The following is a 19,117-nucleotide window of genomic DNA, read 5'->3' as shown; positions in this document are numbered from 1 at the left end:
CTAAACTGAAATCATTTCATAATTGTCATATATGAAATGCATATGATTTAGTCAATATGTTAACATCATTTTGCATACCAAGAGCACGATACATCCTTAATAGCTTTGTTTTATGTGCTTGTTTTTGTTTTTCATTCTGCAGTTTTTAGGAGGGTAACATTTTTCATATGATGTGTATCCTAATTTTGGAAAGAATGTTCCAGATATCATGCTGACAGTGTGATTTTCAGTCCTACCCTGCCTCTCTCTGTTCAGAGCCTCCACCTGGTTTTCTGTGATGTTTGACCTGGCCGTCACGGCGGCAAGTTCCACTGCTTGAGCTGAAACCAAATAAAGGAGAAAAATGAAAACAGAAATGTGACATACTTCCAATTCCTCTGCAAATAAACAGTTACTGAAACACTGAACAATGAAAAGCAGTTAATGGCAGCTGTCTGAACCAGGATGTAGGCGTCTCGGCTTGTCGTAATATCAGTTTTCCCTTTCCATCAGTCCCAAAGTCACAGTGATAGTGACAACAAAACCAGACGTAAGGCGTTCAAATCAGCTGATTAACATTAAAGTAACATTTGAACAAACTCATCATAGACATTGCACTGTATTCCACTGAAGTGTAGAAAAGTCAAGAACAAAGATCATGCACATTTAAGAGCATCAGCTTTCATGTTATTTTTTGAACATATTTTGATTGTAATGACGACTCAGTCATTGTTCACTGTTGTTATGAGATGACGTCTGATCTTCACTCAGTACCTTGAAGCTGTGTCTTCAGGCCGTCCACCTGAGTCTTCTGTACCTCCAGTTTAGCTGCTTGTGCTGCAACAAAAATAGATTTTTCATAAATGAAGCAAGAAATAAAGAACAATTTAGGGGAAAACCAGTAGATCTTAGCCAAAGCATCAGTCATTGTTCACTGTTATGAGATGGTGTCTGATCTTCACTCAGTACCTTCAAGCTGAGTCTCCTGTCCCTCCAGCTTTGCTGCTTGTGCTGTAACAAAAACACGAATTAACCAAACAGTAGAGAAGAATTCATGGGAAAAGCCATTGATCTTAGCCTGCCTATGTCTGATTTTAATGCAACTTTTATTGCTTTTATTTTTATATTTGACTCTATTTTCATTATTGAAAACAAACCCAGCGGTCTGCACATGCCAATCACGCACTGCGCGTAGGGCATCAAATGCCTGGGGGGCACCAAAAAAAATAGGCTCGTGAAAAATCATCATCATAATAGTAATCATAACTAGAATTTGTAAAGTTTCTGAAGAAACTTTGCATGTGCTTGCAACTGCCTGGACATGTGGTAAACTGCCAACTGTATACTGTTTGTAGGTTATGTAGTGTTGTTGCTCTTGCCCAGGCGGGGAGGTGAACCCTGGTCTCCTTCATGGCAGGCAGAGACACTAACCACTGCGCCACTGGGGCTTATGTGGCCGGAAGTAGAAATGAGATTCTATAAAGCACACAGCATGAGTGACAGTGGCACTTGGGAAAGAGTCGCATAAAAGTAGTGGTCAAACAAAACTAATTTGAAACTGTAATTTGAAAAAATCGGTCTTAAAGTTATGTAGATTTTCTTCCCTTTATATTCATAGTTTTCAAATTATGTACAGAATTGTTATATTGTCCCCCATAAATCCTTGTCTATAAAGGTAAAATAATTATTTTTTTCATGTACCAGTGTTTTAAACATAGGCCTACATAATCCTGTAATTAATTATGAAATATTTTTTGTACCATGGTTCAAAACTGTATTTCACTGTAGAACCCTTGAGTAATTTGTATTTCTGATTACAGGGTCAATGCTTAGATATGTGCAAGGAGGAACTCAAGGCCAAGAGGAAGATAGATGATCAACCATCCACCAACAGTTCAAGCAAACAGCATCAACCACTAACCAGGCGGTCTGTAGACTCTGCAACTAGTGACTAGTAACACCAAAGTTCCACTGTTAAAGTGATATTCCTCTCCTCTTGCTGACTGTTAGACCCTCTCACCAGGTTGAAGCTGCTAGTTCACAAACTATATGAGGGAGCCCACTACAACAATGTTAATGATCCACACGGTGACATTATCTTATTGATGTGACGTGCAAATGAGCAACAGTAAAAAACGATCGTCTTTTTGGTGTGGGCGTGACTGTGCGGGCGTGCGCGCGCGCGTGTCCGTGCACTCCGTGCCTCCCCCGCCGTTAATGCCGCACTGTACTTTTATGTTAAAGTTCTCCCACACTTAGAAGATTTGTTTCCTCCACCTCTGCCATGACAGCCGCTCATCTGAGCTCCGTCTGCAGGTAAAGGAAACTGCTCCGCGACACAGAGATGAGGATTTTTTTTTTCCTATTTTTTAGCCCTGTATTTTATTAGACCTTTGTTCTCATTCGGCAAGTATCTCATCTCCACCTTCTGTTCAGCCAACACGGCGCTCATTTCTCTCAGCACAGCATGGATGTCAGGTGGACTGGTCTGTTGCTGACAAACCACCCCAGCTGGCATTCAACCGACATTCAACATTGAAATATAATTTAAAACATGTCAGTTGTTGTTTCAACATTGAAACAATGTTGAAATAATATGTAAAGCTAAATAATTGCGGAAACGTTGACAACCTATCAATAAATCAACGTTGAAATTTTAACAAGATCTGTATGGTGACTCAACCAATTGTCCTCTTCCATGTTCTATTTTAAAATTATCATTATGATGGTTCTTTTTATTTTACTAGCATTTTTTGTATTTTGTTCATAATGTTCTTCAATTAAAAAATTCAAAAATATACATTTTATATATTAAAAACAGACACAGATGAGTTTGTGTCCTGCATGTGGTATATTCGAATACAAAGAGGTAATCTCGAGATCACATGAGACTTCATAAGCAGGAAGTATAGAAAATGATACAGACAATAGACATAAGGCAGAAGTCATAAATCTTAGAAAGGATCAATTACACAAAATTTGGCAAGAATATTGGAATATTACTGATACAGTGCAAGGGAGGAGATCCACTTAAAAATAGGCCACACAGGACTTGACCAGACTCTGCATATTATAGGAAAACACCCCACTGGACCTGACTGCAATACACCAGAAACTGTCAAACATTTACTAATAGGCTGCAATGAATATAAAGAAGAAAGAAAGAGGAAAGCAGTAGGAAAAATAGTTCTGCTTTGAAAAAAGTAACTAGAAAAGCAAAGCAACGTATACTTTTTACACGGTGACACTTGACAAGGCAGGAGTGCCAGCTCCCCCATAGACTCCCATTATACCTGGAACCCACAAGCTGGGGAGAGAAGGAGAAACACACACTTTTTTAACTCACCGAATCTCCGGCATTTTGGGGAGTTGAAAAAAAATTGACACAGTTTGAAAGCCCAAAGCCTCACCTTTCTCACAATATCTTTGATTTTCTGCTACGACTTACTGTCACTGAGAAAAAAGCATTTGTTTGACCAATACTTTTAGACGTTTTTCTGCCAAGCACCACTGTCACTCATGCTGTGTGCTTTATACAGCCTCATTTCTGGCTCTGCTCACACAAGCAGCAGTAGTCCAGCAGTAAGCTTACTGCTTGCCATGCAGGAGACCAGGGTTCAACTCCCCACCTGGGCAACAGTGACAACACTACATAACCTATAAACAGCATAGGGCTGGTGGTTTACCACGCAGTTGCAAGGGTGGCAAGCACGTTTAGAGTTTCTCCTTCTTACTTTTCAGACGCGCACCCCCCGGCAACAGCCCCCGAGGCACTCTCAAAATTTCTGCGGGGAATTTTCTATATTAATTCACTGTTGGGCCTTCAACATTAGTTCACTCATGTTGAAACAACATCACAATATCAACGCTGATTCGGTTTGCAAAATCAAAACCAAATTCAACATTGATTCACCCATGAGTTATGATGTTGATTCAGTGTTGAATAAATGTTAAAATGCCAGCTGGGACGGTGATGTCCATTCTCAAACTGGCAAATATGCACTTGAGCTATCTCTAGTCTTTAGGCTGCTAATCCCAAACTTATATATGGTCTAGCTTCATTCAACCATTACCAGGCACAGTACCTTGAAGCTGTGTCTGCATGTCATCCACCTGAGTCCTCTGTCCCTCCAGTTCTCTCTAGGTGTGAGTGTGTGTGTGAATGTCAGTGTTTGTTTGTCTGTCTGCCCTGCGATGGACTGGCGACCTGTCCAGGGTGTCTCACTGCCTTTGCCCTATGTGCACTGGGATAGGCTGCAAATATTTGCAGCTTATGTTGAACAGTTACCCCACCTCCCACCCTGCACAGAGAGGGACAAATAACAAAAAACCCATAAAACTCAAATGTCCATCAGTTTTATTTGTGAAATTATCAAGAATAACAATATTTCTTAAAAACAGCACTTATTCGGAGAAAGGAGATGTTAAAATGATTACAGAGTTAACCCTGAAAATGAACCCTAGTTCACCTTGAGATGATAATTTTGTCCTAGCTTGTGTGATCACATGCTGGCCTCTCCAGGACACGCATCTCTAAAACTGATCGCAGCACAGCTCCTTGTCCTTAACTAGATTACTTGGCTCAAAGTCATAATCATCCCATGCTGTACTATGCCAGGTGGCATTTTATCCTGGTTCATTACCATTAGCCACCAAAAGGATGTGGTTAAGGGCATCAAAAGCTCTTGGTAATGTGACATATGTAAGGTGTGTAACAAATAAACACCTCTGTCACTTCATTTGGGACTGGGTCGGGTCCCACACAGACCCACAACTCAACTAATAATTCAGTCAAGTAATAATTCTTTAAGCAGTGCATATAGTTGTTGGTGTTGTTGCTGCTGTGCTTTGTCCTGAATACAAAACTTTTCAACTTTTGAGGGAACAATGAAGAATGAGAATGAGAAAAATGAATATTATAGTCACCAAGATTACAGACACAATGCCATGTCAAGACACTAAGTCTAAGATCTATTAAATCATAGAATCATGAATTAAGAAGAATTAAGACACTGCCATTAATTCATGTCTAATTTAAAAATATGTTAAAAACAACCAAATACACTGCTTCCCCTCACATGGTGAACAGCAGATGACCACTGAAGGTGCTGTGGTGACTTTCATTGTCAAATATTCTTGTGTTTTTCCAGAGACGCAGAAACACAACGTCTCCAACTTCTAGTGGCAGTGAAGCGCCATTAGAGGAACTCCCATAGTGGGATGGTTGTTCTTCCCATGCGCTACATATGAATTGCCCATTTTTGACCAAGAAAGCAGATGAAGCATATGAACGATGTCCACCAGCACCCACGTGGAACTCAAAGTGGTAAACACCTCTCACTGGTGCGATGAAAAGACCTGCAGAACAATTGTGACATTTTTAAACGGAGAGTGGACTGATGCAGCTCCTGCCAAACAACAAGCAGGGTGTTTGGCATCACAGTGGCTGAAAATAAAATGTATTTCTGGAATTTGTAGAATACCTGTGTTTAGGTTGTAGGCATTCCCAATGTTAGTGATGACGTATCTGAAGACCAGAGTGGTGTTTGTGTTAAATGGTCCAAGAGTTCCAGAGCCTGAAGCCCGAAGAAAGGCTGAGAAAGCCACCCGTTTGACTGAGAGAGAGAGAGAGAGAGAGAGAGAGAGAGAAAGAAAGAGATGTAATCCTGTTAGTGTGGCTGTCACAATGACAAAAAACAGCTAAACTGAAATCATTTCATAATTGTCATATATGAAATGCATATGATTTAGTCTATGTATTAAGATCATTTTGCATACCAAGAGCATGAGGGTAACATTTTTTAAATGATGTGTATCCTAATTTTGGAGATAATTAGGCTGGTAGTGTACTTCAGTCCTACCCTGCCTGTCTCTGATTAGAGCCTCCACCTGGTTTTCTGTGATGTTTGACCTGGCCGCCACGGTGGCAAGTTCCACTGCTTGAGCTGAAAACAAAGTGAAGAAGAAACATGTAAAGAGAAAAATGACATACCTCCAATTCCTCTGCAAATAAACAGTTATTGAAACATCTGACAATGAAAAGCAGTTACTGGCAGCTGTCTGAACCAGGATGTAGGCGTCTCGGCTTGTCATAATATCAGTTTTCCCTTTCCATCAGTCCCAAAGTGACAGAGATACTTACAAGAAAACCAGACGTAAGGCGTTCAAATCAGCTGATTAACAATAAAGTATCATTTGAACAAACTCGCCGTAGACATTGCACTGTATTCCACTGAAGTGTAGAAAAGTCATGAATAAAGATCATGTACATATAGGAGATTCAGCTTTCATGTTATTTATTTATTTATTTATTAATTATTTATTTATTTTTGATTGTAATGACGGCTCAGTAATCGTTCATTGTTGTTATGAGATGACATCTGATCTTCACTCAGTACCTTGAAGCTGTGTCTTCTGTCCCTCCAGTTTAGCTGCTTGTGCTGCAACAAAAATTTAAACTTTCATAAATGAAGCAAGAAATGATGAATTAACCAAACAGCAGAGAATAATTCATGGGAAAACCCATGGATCGTAGCCTGCCTATGTCTGATTTTAATGCAACTTTTATTACCCCAGAGGCCTGTACCATAAAGCTGGATTTCGGCTTAGCGAGGTAACTTCAGGGTTAACCCTGGGTTTTCTGTAGCATAAAGGTGGTTTACTTTTTATTGGGGTATGTTGCCGTGGTAACATACGCTGAACACCTAACCTGCTCCGGAGCAGGTTAAATTCAGGACAAGAGCTCAGCAGGTATAAAAGCCCCACCCTAAGATAACCCTAACCCTAACCCAAACTTATATATGGTCTAGCTTTGTTCAACCATTACAAGGCACAGTACCTTGAAGCTGTGTCTTCATCTCGTCCACCTGAGACTTCTGTCCCTCCAGTTCTCTCAGTTTAGCTGCTTGCGCTGCAACAAAAACCAAAAAACATTTTATAACAAAACATTTGGTGATTTTATCACTTTTTTTTTTTTTAATTTAAATGACATTTTACTATACCTTTGTTCTCATCCTGCAAGTATCTCATCTCCACCTTCTGTTCAGCCAACAAGGCGCTCATTTCTCTCAGCACAGCATGGATGTCAGGTTGGCAGGTCTGTTGCTGATGAGAAGTGTTTGCAGGTTCAGCTCCCTGGGTTTCATTCTGTTTTCCATGAGGAACGATTTGGTTCCCAGCGTCTGAGTGAACCTGAGCTCCGAACAGAGAGAGGACCAGCAGCAGCAGCTGACAAACCACGGTGATGTCCATTCTCACACTGGCAAATATGCACATGCCTTTAGGCTGCTAATCCAAAACCTATATATAGTCTTTTTTTTCACAAGAGTTGTGTTATTAATACTGTCAGTATTTCTCTGCCAAGTTCTCAAGGCCCACTTGTCCTGCAAGTTTTTCCTCAAGCTGTACTCTCCCCAACCTGATCCATCATGAAAGTCCATATTTCCTTGTGAGATCAGGTGTAAAACTCCGATCGATCGATAACACTTTTTGTTTTTGAAACACAGTTTAGAAAAAGCACAGAGAAAGAAAGCACACTGAATCATCTTTGAACAATAACAGAAATATGATTTATGAATGCCATATTTCCCCAATTAATTGCCCGGCCGCAAATAGCCTCCTGGTTTTTTTAAACGCTTGGGGTCTGCACCCATTTTGCGTATTAAACGCCCACCCGAATAACCGTCGGGGTGATTATTTGCATTATATTGAGGTAATCCAAAATAAGGCTATTCACCTTATTTTTGCAGAAGTAAACAGTGAGCCGCAGAGTAACTGTGCGGCACTTCTGTTTTCTGTCAAAATAAGAGAGCTAGCTAACGTTAGAAAAAAGGTGTACCGTAATCTTAAATCGACCGACTGTAAATATGTTGGACAGTAGCTGTCATCACAATAATGGCCTGGTGCAGGGGTCTATTTCACGAAGGGTGGATTAAATAAGCCAGGATTTAAGCCAAATCTAGGTTTCATGAAATAGGCCCCAGGTCTGTGTAAAAATAAATAAAGGCCTGCAGTGAATAGCCGCCGGGTTCTTTTAAACGCCTGGGGTCCAAGTTGATTTTACGTGTTAAACGCCCGGGCGATTAATTGGGGAAATACTGTAGCCAAGAACTGGATTGTTGCTCCTTCTTAATGCTTTGGACCTTTGCTTAACCAAAAAAAAAAAAAAAAAAAAAAAAAAAAAAAAAACACTTTTTTTAATACATCCCAAATCACATAAGAAATTTTTAATGAAGACTATTAATATTTAAAATGATCAGTTTTATAAAATCATGTCCGACAAGTTTTGTGAATGACAGACTCTTTAGTTTCCACTGTATCAAATACAAATTTCAGATGGTAAACATTAAAATAATTTAATGCGTTATTTCATGGAATATTCATTGAATATTCATGGGACCAGAGATAATACAAGTTTATTATCCATCACTAGCAATTTACCACCTTCAAACTGTCAGTTTATGATCCCATCACATTCATCTGTGGCCAGATTTCATACCTGCAGAGAAAAGATTAATTATTTGATTTGAATGTAGCATTCTTAAACTGACAAAAAATAATTGACGTCAGTTCAGTGAAGATTTTAGAATCATCTTACATATTACAGTACATTTATCTGTTCAAGCATCATCATTTGCATGTGCAGATGTTATGGTGATGGTTTATTTGCTGACCTAGGCTTGTTGTTTGTCTGACTGAGATTTACCAGAAAACCCAAAGTATTTTTCTCCTTTTGCTTCCTTAATGAATTGCGATGGGTAATAATATCTGGTTTTGGATCAGCAACAGCACTGACATTTAAGATGCAAGATATCCACAGTGAGATGCCATTCACGTGTGAAATTCTCTTGGAAAGCTCAGTTTTTCTCACTTCGCTCAAAACAGATTGTAGATTGTGTGTGCGCTGATATTGTATCCCCATGTAAAGCTGGTTTTTCACACCGATGAGGTTTACATCATTTCATATCATAAAATGCATAACACAACAATACGGTTCAAATGTGGGTCAGCAGTTCTTTTGAGGGCCTACATTAGAAAATGGAAGTGCATCTAAAGATACTGCTTTACAATGAAAGCCATTAATCTGGATTTGCTTGGCTTCCAATGCTATATTGATTAATCCCAACAGTCAATTTACAGAATGTGTCTTACCAGAATGTAAATTTCAAGGACATTACACAACTTGTTTACAGACAGTCATTAAATCATAAACACCATGGATAAGGAGCACAAACCTGGAATGAATGGAGCCCCTGGTTCACCGTAGGTTTTCAGCTGCACTCTTCCCTTGGACTCTGACTGACTCTTCAGGTCTCTGTGTAAAGCAGCACACCTGGAGGCTCCTGAATGTTGCCACATGCTGTTTCTGGGTCCGTCAGATGTGCTGCATCCACACAGTGTCAGTCAGAGGGACCCTGAGCCAGTCATTCACGTTGCTGCTCATGAGCTTGTAATGGAAATTTACTGCTCATGTTTGCTTAGTTAGTAAGCCGTTGATGACCTTTGTTACACCTAGGCAATGTCTACGTTCCTGCATTAGGTTCCTGTTTTTAATTAGTCATTTTTTAATAAAGTAATTTCTATGCTTCTATTTCTATTCCTACACTTGTATTTCCTTTGTGATAAACCCAGGCATGTGCAGCGCCTATGCCCAGACAATGGCTCCGATCTGCACGAGTGAACTTTTGATGAACTCTTTTTTTTTCTAGGAACTTGAACTCTTGACTCGAGGAACTTGAACCTGTACTCTGAAGAGCTTGAACTTTTGACTTTTGACTTGTCTCCTTTACCTAATTTGGAAATGGCACCCGCCATCTGCATTCAGACAGGATGCAGATGTGTTGAACTATTGTATGATATTTTCTGTATAAATGTCTCTGCTTGTAACCACTCTGCAGGACTTCCCTGCAGACTGTCTTGCACTCTGCTTGGTTCTCCTCTTCAGCGCTGAATAATAAAAATACACAAAGACAACTTATTGATTCCAGATCCTTAATTTAACTATCTAAGAGAAAAATCCACAACAAGCTCCCCTAAGAGCTGATCAAGGAGGAGAATGCTCTGCTCTGCATCACCAGTTCAGTCTTGGTGATGTGGTGGTCCATCTCCCTCTCAGTCACCACAGGTCTGTTTTTCTGCATCAGCTGCACCCTCTCAGCCCCTCTCAGCAGAGCCACATCATCTGAATCCCACTCAAAAATGCATTGTGACATGCGTGCCATAAAGGTGGGGTACAGTTGATGAGTGTCAGTGGTGCATTCTACTACCAGACACCACGTGAAGTGCTACATGTCTCAATGAACAATGAGATCCAGCCACCCGCTGAAGTGCGCCTTCAGTTTGATCTCTCCCACTTCCTTCCAGTAGCCACAGTCTACATCAGCTTATTGGTGATCTGAAAATATAAATGAATAGTCCAGATGAAGCTGTTCTAATACTGCATTTATTATTAGAACAGCTTCATCTGGACTTACTAATTATATATTATAAAACCACAAAAACAGACAAAAACAAAACAAGAATCAACAATTCAAGGTGTTTGCACATTGGTGAACACAACCACTAGACGGCCACAGAGAGGCTTTGAGCAAATGCTTGCCCGGCAAACATAGAATATGGAATAAACTGTACAGTGTTTTGTATAGTGTATAGTGTCACCTGATGCAAGCAGAATTTCTCTCAAAATAAGAAGACAAAATATTTTAAATATCTGAGATGATGTCAAGGTTTGTAGGTTTTAAGGTAAAGTATTCTAGTCTGAAGAAGCATTAAACATAAATACTGTCTTTCCAATTGCTTTTCTGACTGAAGGAATGGATTAGTATTGTGTAGAATGCCTCAAATGATATGCTGAGGAATAATGGTATATCACGGTCTAATATTCACCATACCTGAAGACCTGGACTTTACTCTTGATATTGTTATGTTCTCTCATACCCATCAACACATACAAGAGAAAACTAACAGACTATGAAAGCATGAAGGACAAATTGGACTGAACACCAACAACAAAAATACCAGAAACTATGACCCTGAATATCAGAAACCAACCACCAGTCATGTTTGGTGAACGTGAGCTGCCCAGTACTACCACCTTGACACATTTGGGCGGTGCAGTGAATGTAAAGTGGGGCAAAGGCTGCAATCTGTCAAAGACTCTGAAAGGCAAGGACAGCCTTTAAGAATCTGCAAGCTGTCTGGAGATCAGGTCACGATCTGAACTGAACTCCAGCTATGCAAAAGCTGTGTCCTGCCAATACTCCTGGACGGGTCAGAGAGGATGACTGAGCTCATCTACAGAAACTGTCTTCCTTCCACACAGAGAGTTTAAGCAGGATCTGAAGGATCTAACGGCCACAGTAAATTTTGAACCAGGACTTCCTTAATAGATACCAACAGGAGGACACTGATTACGAAGAGAAGATGGAAATTTTTAGGCCATGGCCTCCACAAGGACTCTTGGACACCTGAGGGGACACGGAAGGCGAACCATGGACGTGGACATGAAATAGTATCATCAAACCTGGACTGCTTGCAGGAAAAGCTTCATTGCTGTCCTTCACACCAGTGGGAGTTACAGTAAGTAAGTAAATAAGAAATGTCTCAGACACTGCAAATGATCAGTATTGGGGGAACTGGGTTACATAATGCATTATGCAGCCTAATAATATTATTTATCTGAGTAACATAATACAGCAGTGTAACAAGTTACTGTTTAAAATGTAGTACTATTATTGCAGTTTTTCTAATGTCCAGGAGTTAACAAAAACTATATACAACCTATATTTCAGTGCTCGTGATACTCATCCTCATGGAAAGCTCTAAAGAAATACTTATCCACTGAGCACTTAGTGCAAGATGTTGCATTCCTGATTATTTGTTCTCAGACAGTTAAGAGGTTTTTGTCGTTTAAGAGAGACTTAATAAACAACATTACTCCAACCAAAAAATTGAACAGGGGTTATGTTTCCACCCCTTTCCATTAATCTGTCTGTCTGACTGTGTGCTTGTCAGCAGGATATCTCTAAAAATTATGAACGGATTTACATTCAACTTTGTGGAAAAAGTTTGTGAGATATGGAAGAACTGATTCCCTTTTCATATCAGTTGGACAAAGGAGAGTGTGGTAGCTGGTGTGCTTAACTTTTGATGAATATCCAACATGATGAACAGCCAAATCTTCAAAACTAGTGTTCGCCAGGTCTGCACTCTGTCTTTACAGTTTAGTGTCTGTATCTGAGATTTTCAATAACCAATCACATGTTGGACTTGTCAGCGTAACTTTCCAATAGTGAAAGTAATATTAAGTAGTATTAGCCACTATATACAGACAGTAAAGAAAATATTGTATTACTAAACATTTATAGGCTACTGCATGAGTTTCTATACTACAGTAGTATGGAAGTTCCCATATACAGCAAATGGGTATTATAAGTTGACAAAATAAGTTAAAGACAGTAATAATGAAACATAATCACACTTGTTTTAATGATGAGTGATACGTAATATGTTACATTTTGAAACTAGTTTCCTCAACACTGCACATCACATATTAAAAAAAAATAAAAATAAAAAAAAATAAAACTTGCATTACACCCAGGCACACTTGGATCATTTGCAAGGGAGATCATGATCACTGCTGACTTGTTTTCACAGCACAGTGATCAGGCATGGGTCAGAAGATCCCCAAAACCGGTAAATTTAATCTAAAAGTCATATATAGAAAATGAACACATTTTTACATTTGTCATTATATCTCAACGGAGCAGAGGAAATGATTTTTGGATGTCTTTTTTGTCAAAAATGAGCATGATTTTTTTCTTGTCAGTGTAATTACCATAAACACAAAGCTGCAAAATGTGAAGCCACAATGAAAAAAATATTTACAAGTTCAATAATCATTGTTCAAGCAATGCAAATAGTTGTTGTTGCTCTGCTTTTTTCCAAAAACCCATCTTTTCAACTGATCAGGAAACAAATGATCGAGATAATTATAATGATTATAAACTCCACAAGAACACTGACATAATGCCATGTCAACACACTCTAAGATCTATAAATTAAAGAATCATGAGAATTAAGCAGAATTAAGATATCGTCATTTATTTATGTCTAATTAATTAAAATATGTTAAAAAAAAAAAAAAAAAACAATCAAATACACTGCTCCTCACATGGTGAACAGTAGATGACCACTGAAGGTGTTGTGGTGATTTTGATTGTCAAATAATGTTGTGCGGTGCCAGAGACGCACAAACACAACATCTCCAACTTCTAGAGGCAGTGAAGCGCTATTAGAGGAAGTCCCATAGCGGGATGGTTGATGATGCCATGCGATAAATACATGTTGTCCGTTTTTGACCAAGACAGCACCTGTGCCATGTGAAGAATATCCATATGCACACACGTGGAACTCGAAGTGGTAAACACCTCTCACTGGTGCAATGAAATGACCTGCAAAACAATTTTGACATTTTTAAACGGAGAGTGGACTGATGCAGCTCCTGCCAAACAACAAGCAGGTGTTTGGCATTACAGAGGCTGAAAATCACTTTATTACTTGATAAAAGTTATTAAGTAATAAAAGTAATAAAATAGTAAAATATTATTATTTGTAGAATACCTGTGTTTGGGTTGTAGGCATTCCCAATGTTAGTGACGACATGTCTGAAGACCAAAGGGGTGTGTGTGTTAAATGGTCCGACGTATCCAGAACCTGAAGCCAAAAGAGAGGCTGAGAAAGCCACCCATTTGACTGAGAGAGAGAGAGGGAGAGAGAGAGAGAGAGAGAGAGAGAGAGAGAGAGAGAGAGAGAGAGAGAGATGTAATCCTGTTAATGTGGCTGACACAATGACAAAAAAAAAAACTAAACTGAAATAATTCCATAATTGTCATATGTGAAATGCATATGATTTAGTCATGATTTTTATGTGTTAACATCATTTTGCATACCAAGAGCATGCTACATCCTTAATAGGTTTGTTTGTTTGTTTTTTGTTTGTTTGTTTTTGTTTTTCCATCTGCAATGTTTAGGAAGGTAACATTTTTGAAATGATGTGCATCTTAATTTTGGAAAGAATGTTCCAGATCTTATGCTAATAGTGTGATTTTCAGTCCTACCCTGCCTGTCTCTGTTCAGAGCCTCCACCTGGTTTTCTGTGATGTTTGACCTGGCCGTCATGGCAGCAAGTTCCACTGCTTGAGCTGAAACCAAGTAAAAGAGAAACATGAAAACAGAAAAGTGACATACCTCCAATTCCTCTGCAAATAAACAGTTGCTGAAACATTTGACAATGAAAAGCAGTTAATGGCAGCTGTCTGAACCAGGATCAAGGCGTCTCGGCTTGTCATAATATGAGTTTTCCCTTTCCATCAGTCCCAAAGTGACAGAGATAGTTACAACAAAAACAGACGTAAGGCATTCAAATTAGCTGATTAACAATGAAGTAATGTGAACAAACACATCATAGACATTGCACTGTATTCCACTGAAATGTAGAATAGTCAAGAACACACATCATGCACAATTTAGCTTTCATGTTATTTTCTGAACATATTTTGATTGTAATGACGGCTCAGTCGTCGTTCACTGTTGTTATGAGATGACGTCTGATCTTCACTCAGTACCTTGAAGCTGTGTCTTCTGTCCCTCCAGTTTAGCTGCTTGTGCTGCAACAAAAACACAACTTTAATGAATTAACCAAACAAGAATTCATGGGAAAACCCATGGATCTTAGCCTGCCTATGTTGTTTCAGGGAAAACAGTTGCTTATCCTTTTACTTTTTTTCATTTTACTATACCTTTGTTCTCATCCTGCAAGAATCTTATCTCCTCCTTCTGTTCAGCCAACAAGGCGCTCATTTCTCTCAGCACAGCATAGATGTCAGGTGGACAGGTCTGTTGCTGATGAGAGACGTTTGCAGGTTCAGCTCCCTGGATTTCATTCTGATTGCCATGAGGAATGATTTGGTTCCCAGCGTCTGAGTGAACCTGAGCTCTGAACAGACAGAGGATCAGCAGCAGCAGCTGACAAACGACGGTGATGTCCATTCTCAGGCCTTCACTCTACGCAATTCAACTGTTGTGTTTGTGTCGTCTCTTCATTCTAGCCTTTTATATTGTCTTCTCTTGTTCAATCATTAACAGACATTTATTATTATTCTAAACATGCAGGCTATACAATAGATAAAATTTATGACTTTAGCAACAACATCTAGAATCAAAACAGACAACAAAGCACATGTACATGTGCACTTGATTGTATCACATGTATGAAAGCAGAAAAAAAAACTATTAGCTTTGGATTGCAGCCTGTAAAACATCGGTTACATGTGTGGATTCTTGTCAGTTGTTACATTATCAGTTTACAAAATTTTGGATTACTTATCAGCATTTTAAATGCAGACTATTAATTGTTAAAAATCATTGCTTTTTTTAAAACCTTGGCTAATATTATTGGTAAGTTCTGTAAATGACAGTCTTTACTAGTTAGATACTATTGTATGTATCAGGTAAATACATAGTATACCAGTTTCAATGTGCAAACCTTTTTAACAAATTGATAGAAAAACATATGGAAAAGGAAAACGATGTTATATGTTTTTAAAAAATCTGTCACTATACAGCAGGGCTATTCAATTACAAATTCAGTTGGGCCAGATTTTTAACCGAGACCTTAAGCTGGGCCAGACATTTTCAGTGGTCAGTAAGCAGGAGGTAATGACAAATTACAAACCAACAGAAACATAATGAAATAACAAGTGATGTTTATTCATCATTTTGTCATTTTAATTTTTGTATATGCAGCCATATCACACGAAGGGAAGCTGCTGTGGCTCTCTCTTGTGTTGTACATGTCCGCACCAAAGTAGCACTGCTCCGGTTGTAAGATGCAATTAAACTTTGCACCTTTGAGGTTCTCTGCTGAGATCCTTCGGGAAAGTTTACCCGGAAAGTCGGGTGTTTTTCCAGGTGGTGTCTCCGGACATTGTACTCCTTAAGTACCGCAACGCAGTCATTACAAAGTAAACACATAGGTTTGGCGTTTGGAGTTGGCGGTAAAATAAAACAGTATCTGTCTGTCCAGACAGGGTTAAAACGGCGGTTTTCATTGTCAATTTTTCGTTTAAGGGTTGAAAAAGACATACTTTTGAGCCGCTAGCATCAGTAACTTTCAAAACAACGCGCTGCAGTGTGAGTTGGTTGTGTGTTGCTAGGCAACGTGGAGTGTTGCATTCACTTTCTGAACTACTGCAGGGATTTCGAGTTCATTCTTGCGAATGTTTTTCTCTGCTTTTTTGGTTGAACCACGAGCTGGGCCACTCGGGAATTGCTTCTGGGCCGCATGTGGCCCGCGGGCCGCCAATTGAATAGGCCTGCTATACAGGATCTGATTGTATTTGTGTCACCACATAAAACAAGAAAAAAGTGTATCACATTTTCTCATTTGTTTGATCTAAATACAGAATTCTTAATTTAAAAAAAAAAACTAAAATACTGATTTCAGTATCATTTTATAGTACCTGTACCTTTTCCACCCCTATTGCTATTTCCTTTTAGAAATAATTCTTTCTCTGGGATCCTACACAATAAAATATTTGCACAAATCTGTTTTATCTAACAAACTGATTTAAGAGCATAGTGCGAAAATTAGTACACCCTAATGAATGTCTTTGGAGTAAAACCTGATAACATTCTTATTAATATGAAGTCACCAACAGATGAGTCCAATCAATCGTCACACAGTTGGCCACCAGACAGCTGAGAGCTAAGGGTGTTACTGAAGAGAGAAAATACACTCAAATTCAATGCTGACAAAAACGGCACCACATGGAAGATAAATATCACAATGAAGAAAATGATTACACAAAAATAGTAAAGCTTACAAGAAAATGTAGCAAAAGTGATCCAAAGGTTCATGAAGGATGGACTTGTGGGAAGCTTGCTATAACATCCGGACTGACCACGGAGGTGAAAAGATTGACATGAGCGTTTTGTGATGAGAAGAAAATCCTTGTGCAGGTTCACCACATCTAGCATTTGTCAGGGCCCATAATGGCAAAGGCGAAGACTACTGGAACTCTATACTTTGCAGTGATGAGACAAAGATAAACCTTTTTGGCACTGATGGGTTCCAAAGTGTATGGCATCGCATGGACGACAATGGAAACTGCGTGGTACCAACAGTAAAGCGTGGTAGTGGCAGTGTTCTGCAGGGCTGCATGAGGGCTGCAGGTGTTGCATTTCATCGATGGTGTCGTGAATTCACAGATGTACTGTGAAACTCTTGAAGAGAAGATGCTGCCATCACTCCATGTCCTCAGACACCAGGCACTCTTTCATCATGATAACAACCCAACACAAAACATCTACGGCCGCTGGTTCATTTCTGAGGCAGAAAAGGGTGAAAGTGATTCAGCTGCTGAGAGCGTCACCTGACCTCAACCCAACAGAAGATTTGTGGGAAGTTCGGAAAAGACAAGCTGAGCGTCAGTCTCCATTCTCCAAGAACGGAGAGACACAGATGCAGCAGCAATTTGCCAGCGGGTTCATTCAATGTCTAGAAGAGTTTCTTAAATCAAGGCGGCCATACAAAATATTAGATTTAGTAGAATTTGTTGTAGGCTGTAATCATTTTTCCATCACCTAATTTGAAATAAAAATGTATTATTTTCTTATCCTGCATGTTAGCTGACCACACTTTTATATTCCTGAAAAGAACAATTTTCTCCCAAAACTATAAAAACATAGCTCTTTTGATGACATCATCATCTGACAAAATCTCAACCTGTTTAAATGAAATTTGCTCACTATCAATTTATATTTCATTGTGGTGCAATCAGGTACAGACCAGGAAACTGAGAGCATCCAGATCCCTTTATGGTCCATCTCAAATCTTTGTCCCACAAGTTGCAGGTGCAGTAAAGTTACATGACAAGACTTTTTTCCATAAAGGAAAGTTTCTTTGTCAAACCTTGATCAACCAGTCTTTATTAAATCCCAACTGGTAACACAACAGTCCCCTGTGTCACCAATGTACTTTTAATGCACTGTGGCTTTTGTGAGCTTTGGCCTATACTACAAGCCTTGTTTTATTGAGGAAGCAGAGGGGAAAAAATTATGATTGTTTATTAACCTGAAATGCACAGCCAACTTTACACTGACATCATAAATATTTGCACTAAATGAAGCTTGTCTTTGATATCTGAAGGTCAAAAGGCACATATGTGACTCTGAAGTGTGAGATGAAGATATAAATGTGTGCAGTATATTCTGTCACATTTTACATCGATTTCATGTGACTTTTAAAACGTGGGTGAAAATATTTGCAGCTTATGTTGAATAATTACTCCACCTCCCGCCCTGCATAGAGAGGGACAAATAATGTCAATCTGGTGGGCAAAGACTTAAAAAAAAAACCATAAAACTCAATGAAATGTCCATCAGTTTTATTTGTGAAACAGACAAGAGTAACAATATTTCTTAAAAAAAAAAAAAAAAAAAAAAAAGCACTTATTAGTAGAAAGGAGATGTTAAAATTATTACAGAGTTAACCCTGAAAATGAACCCTAGTTCACCTTGACATGATAATTTTGTCCTAGTTTGTGTGATCACATGCTGGGCTCTACAGGCCACGCATCTCTAAAACTGATCGCAGCACAACTCCTTGTCCTTAACTAGGTTACTTGGCTCAAATATTTATTAACCAGCCAGTGGAGAAGAATTCATGAGAAAACCCATGGATCTGCCTATGTTGTTTCAGGGAAAACAGTTGCTAATCCCATTACCTGACATTTTATTATACCTTTGCTGTCATTCTGCAAGTATCTCATCTCCACCTTCTGTTCAGCCAACAAGGCACTCATTTCTGCTCATTCTTTCCAGCATGGATGTCAGGTGGACAGGTCTGTTGCTGATGAGAGGCGTTTGCAGGTCCAGCTCCCTGGGTTTCAGTCTGTTTTTCATGAGGAACGATTTGGTTCCCAGCATCTGAGTGAACCTGAGCTCCGAACAGAGAGAGGACCAGCAGCAGCAGCTGACAAACCACGGTGATGTCCATTCTCAGGCCGTCACTCTACACAACTCAACTGTTGTGTTTGTGTCGTCTCTTCATTCTAGCCTTTTATATTGTCTTCTTTTG

At 39.2% G+C, this 19,117-nt stretch overlaps 1 protein-coding gene and 1 long non-coding RNA gene across 2 annotated transcripts in view; both read right to left on the bottom strand.

The window, feature by feature from the left end:
* Window positions 1-4,321: 4,321 nt before the first annotated feature.
* LOC115361839 (uncharacterized) overlaps window positions 4,322-19,117 on the bottom strand; it is a 31,820-nt gene continuing 17,024 nt past the window's right edge. Inside the window, exon 5 of the mRNA XM_030055503.1 lies at window positions 4,322-5,337. Coding sequence (XP_029911363.1) covers window positions 5,054-5,337 — 284 coding nt within the window. The 3' untranslated portion in view covers window positions 4,322-5,053. The remainder of the gene's footprint in view (window positions 5,338-19,117) is intronic.
* LOC115361843 (uncharacterized) lies at window positions 5,896-14,797 on the bottom strand. Its single transcript, XR_003928461.1, has 4 exons — window positions 14,778-14,797; window positions 14,604-14,645; window positions 6,818-6,889; window positions 5,896-5,924 (listed from the first exon to the last, which is right to left on the bottom strand). It is a non-coding gene; the product is annotated as an uncharacterized LOC115361843 (long non-coding RNA).

This window comes from Myripristis murdjan, chromosome 7 (genome assembly GCF_902150065.1).
Source record: "Myripristis murdjan chromosome 7, fMyrMur1.1, whole genome shotgun sequence".
Lineage (NCBI taxonomy): Eukaryota > Metazoa > Chordata > Actinopteri > Holocentriformes > Holocentridae > Myripristis > Myripristis murdjan.
Note: the sequence above shows the minus strand (reverse complement) of the source record. Positions and strands in the feature narration are given on the sequence as shown.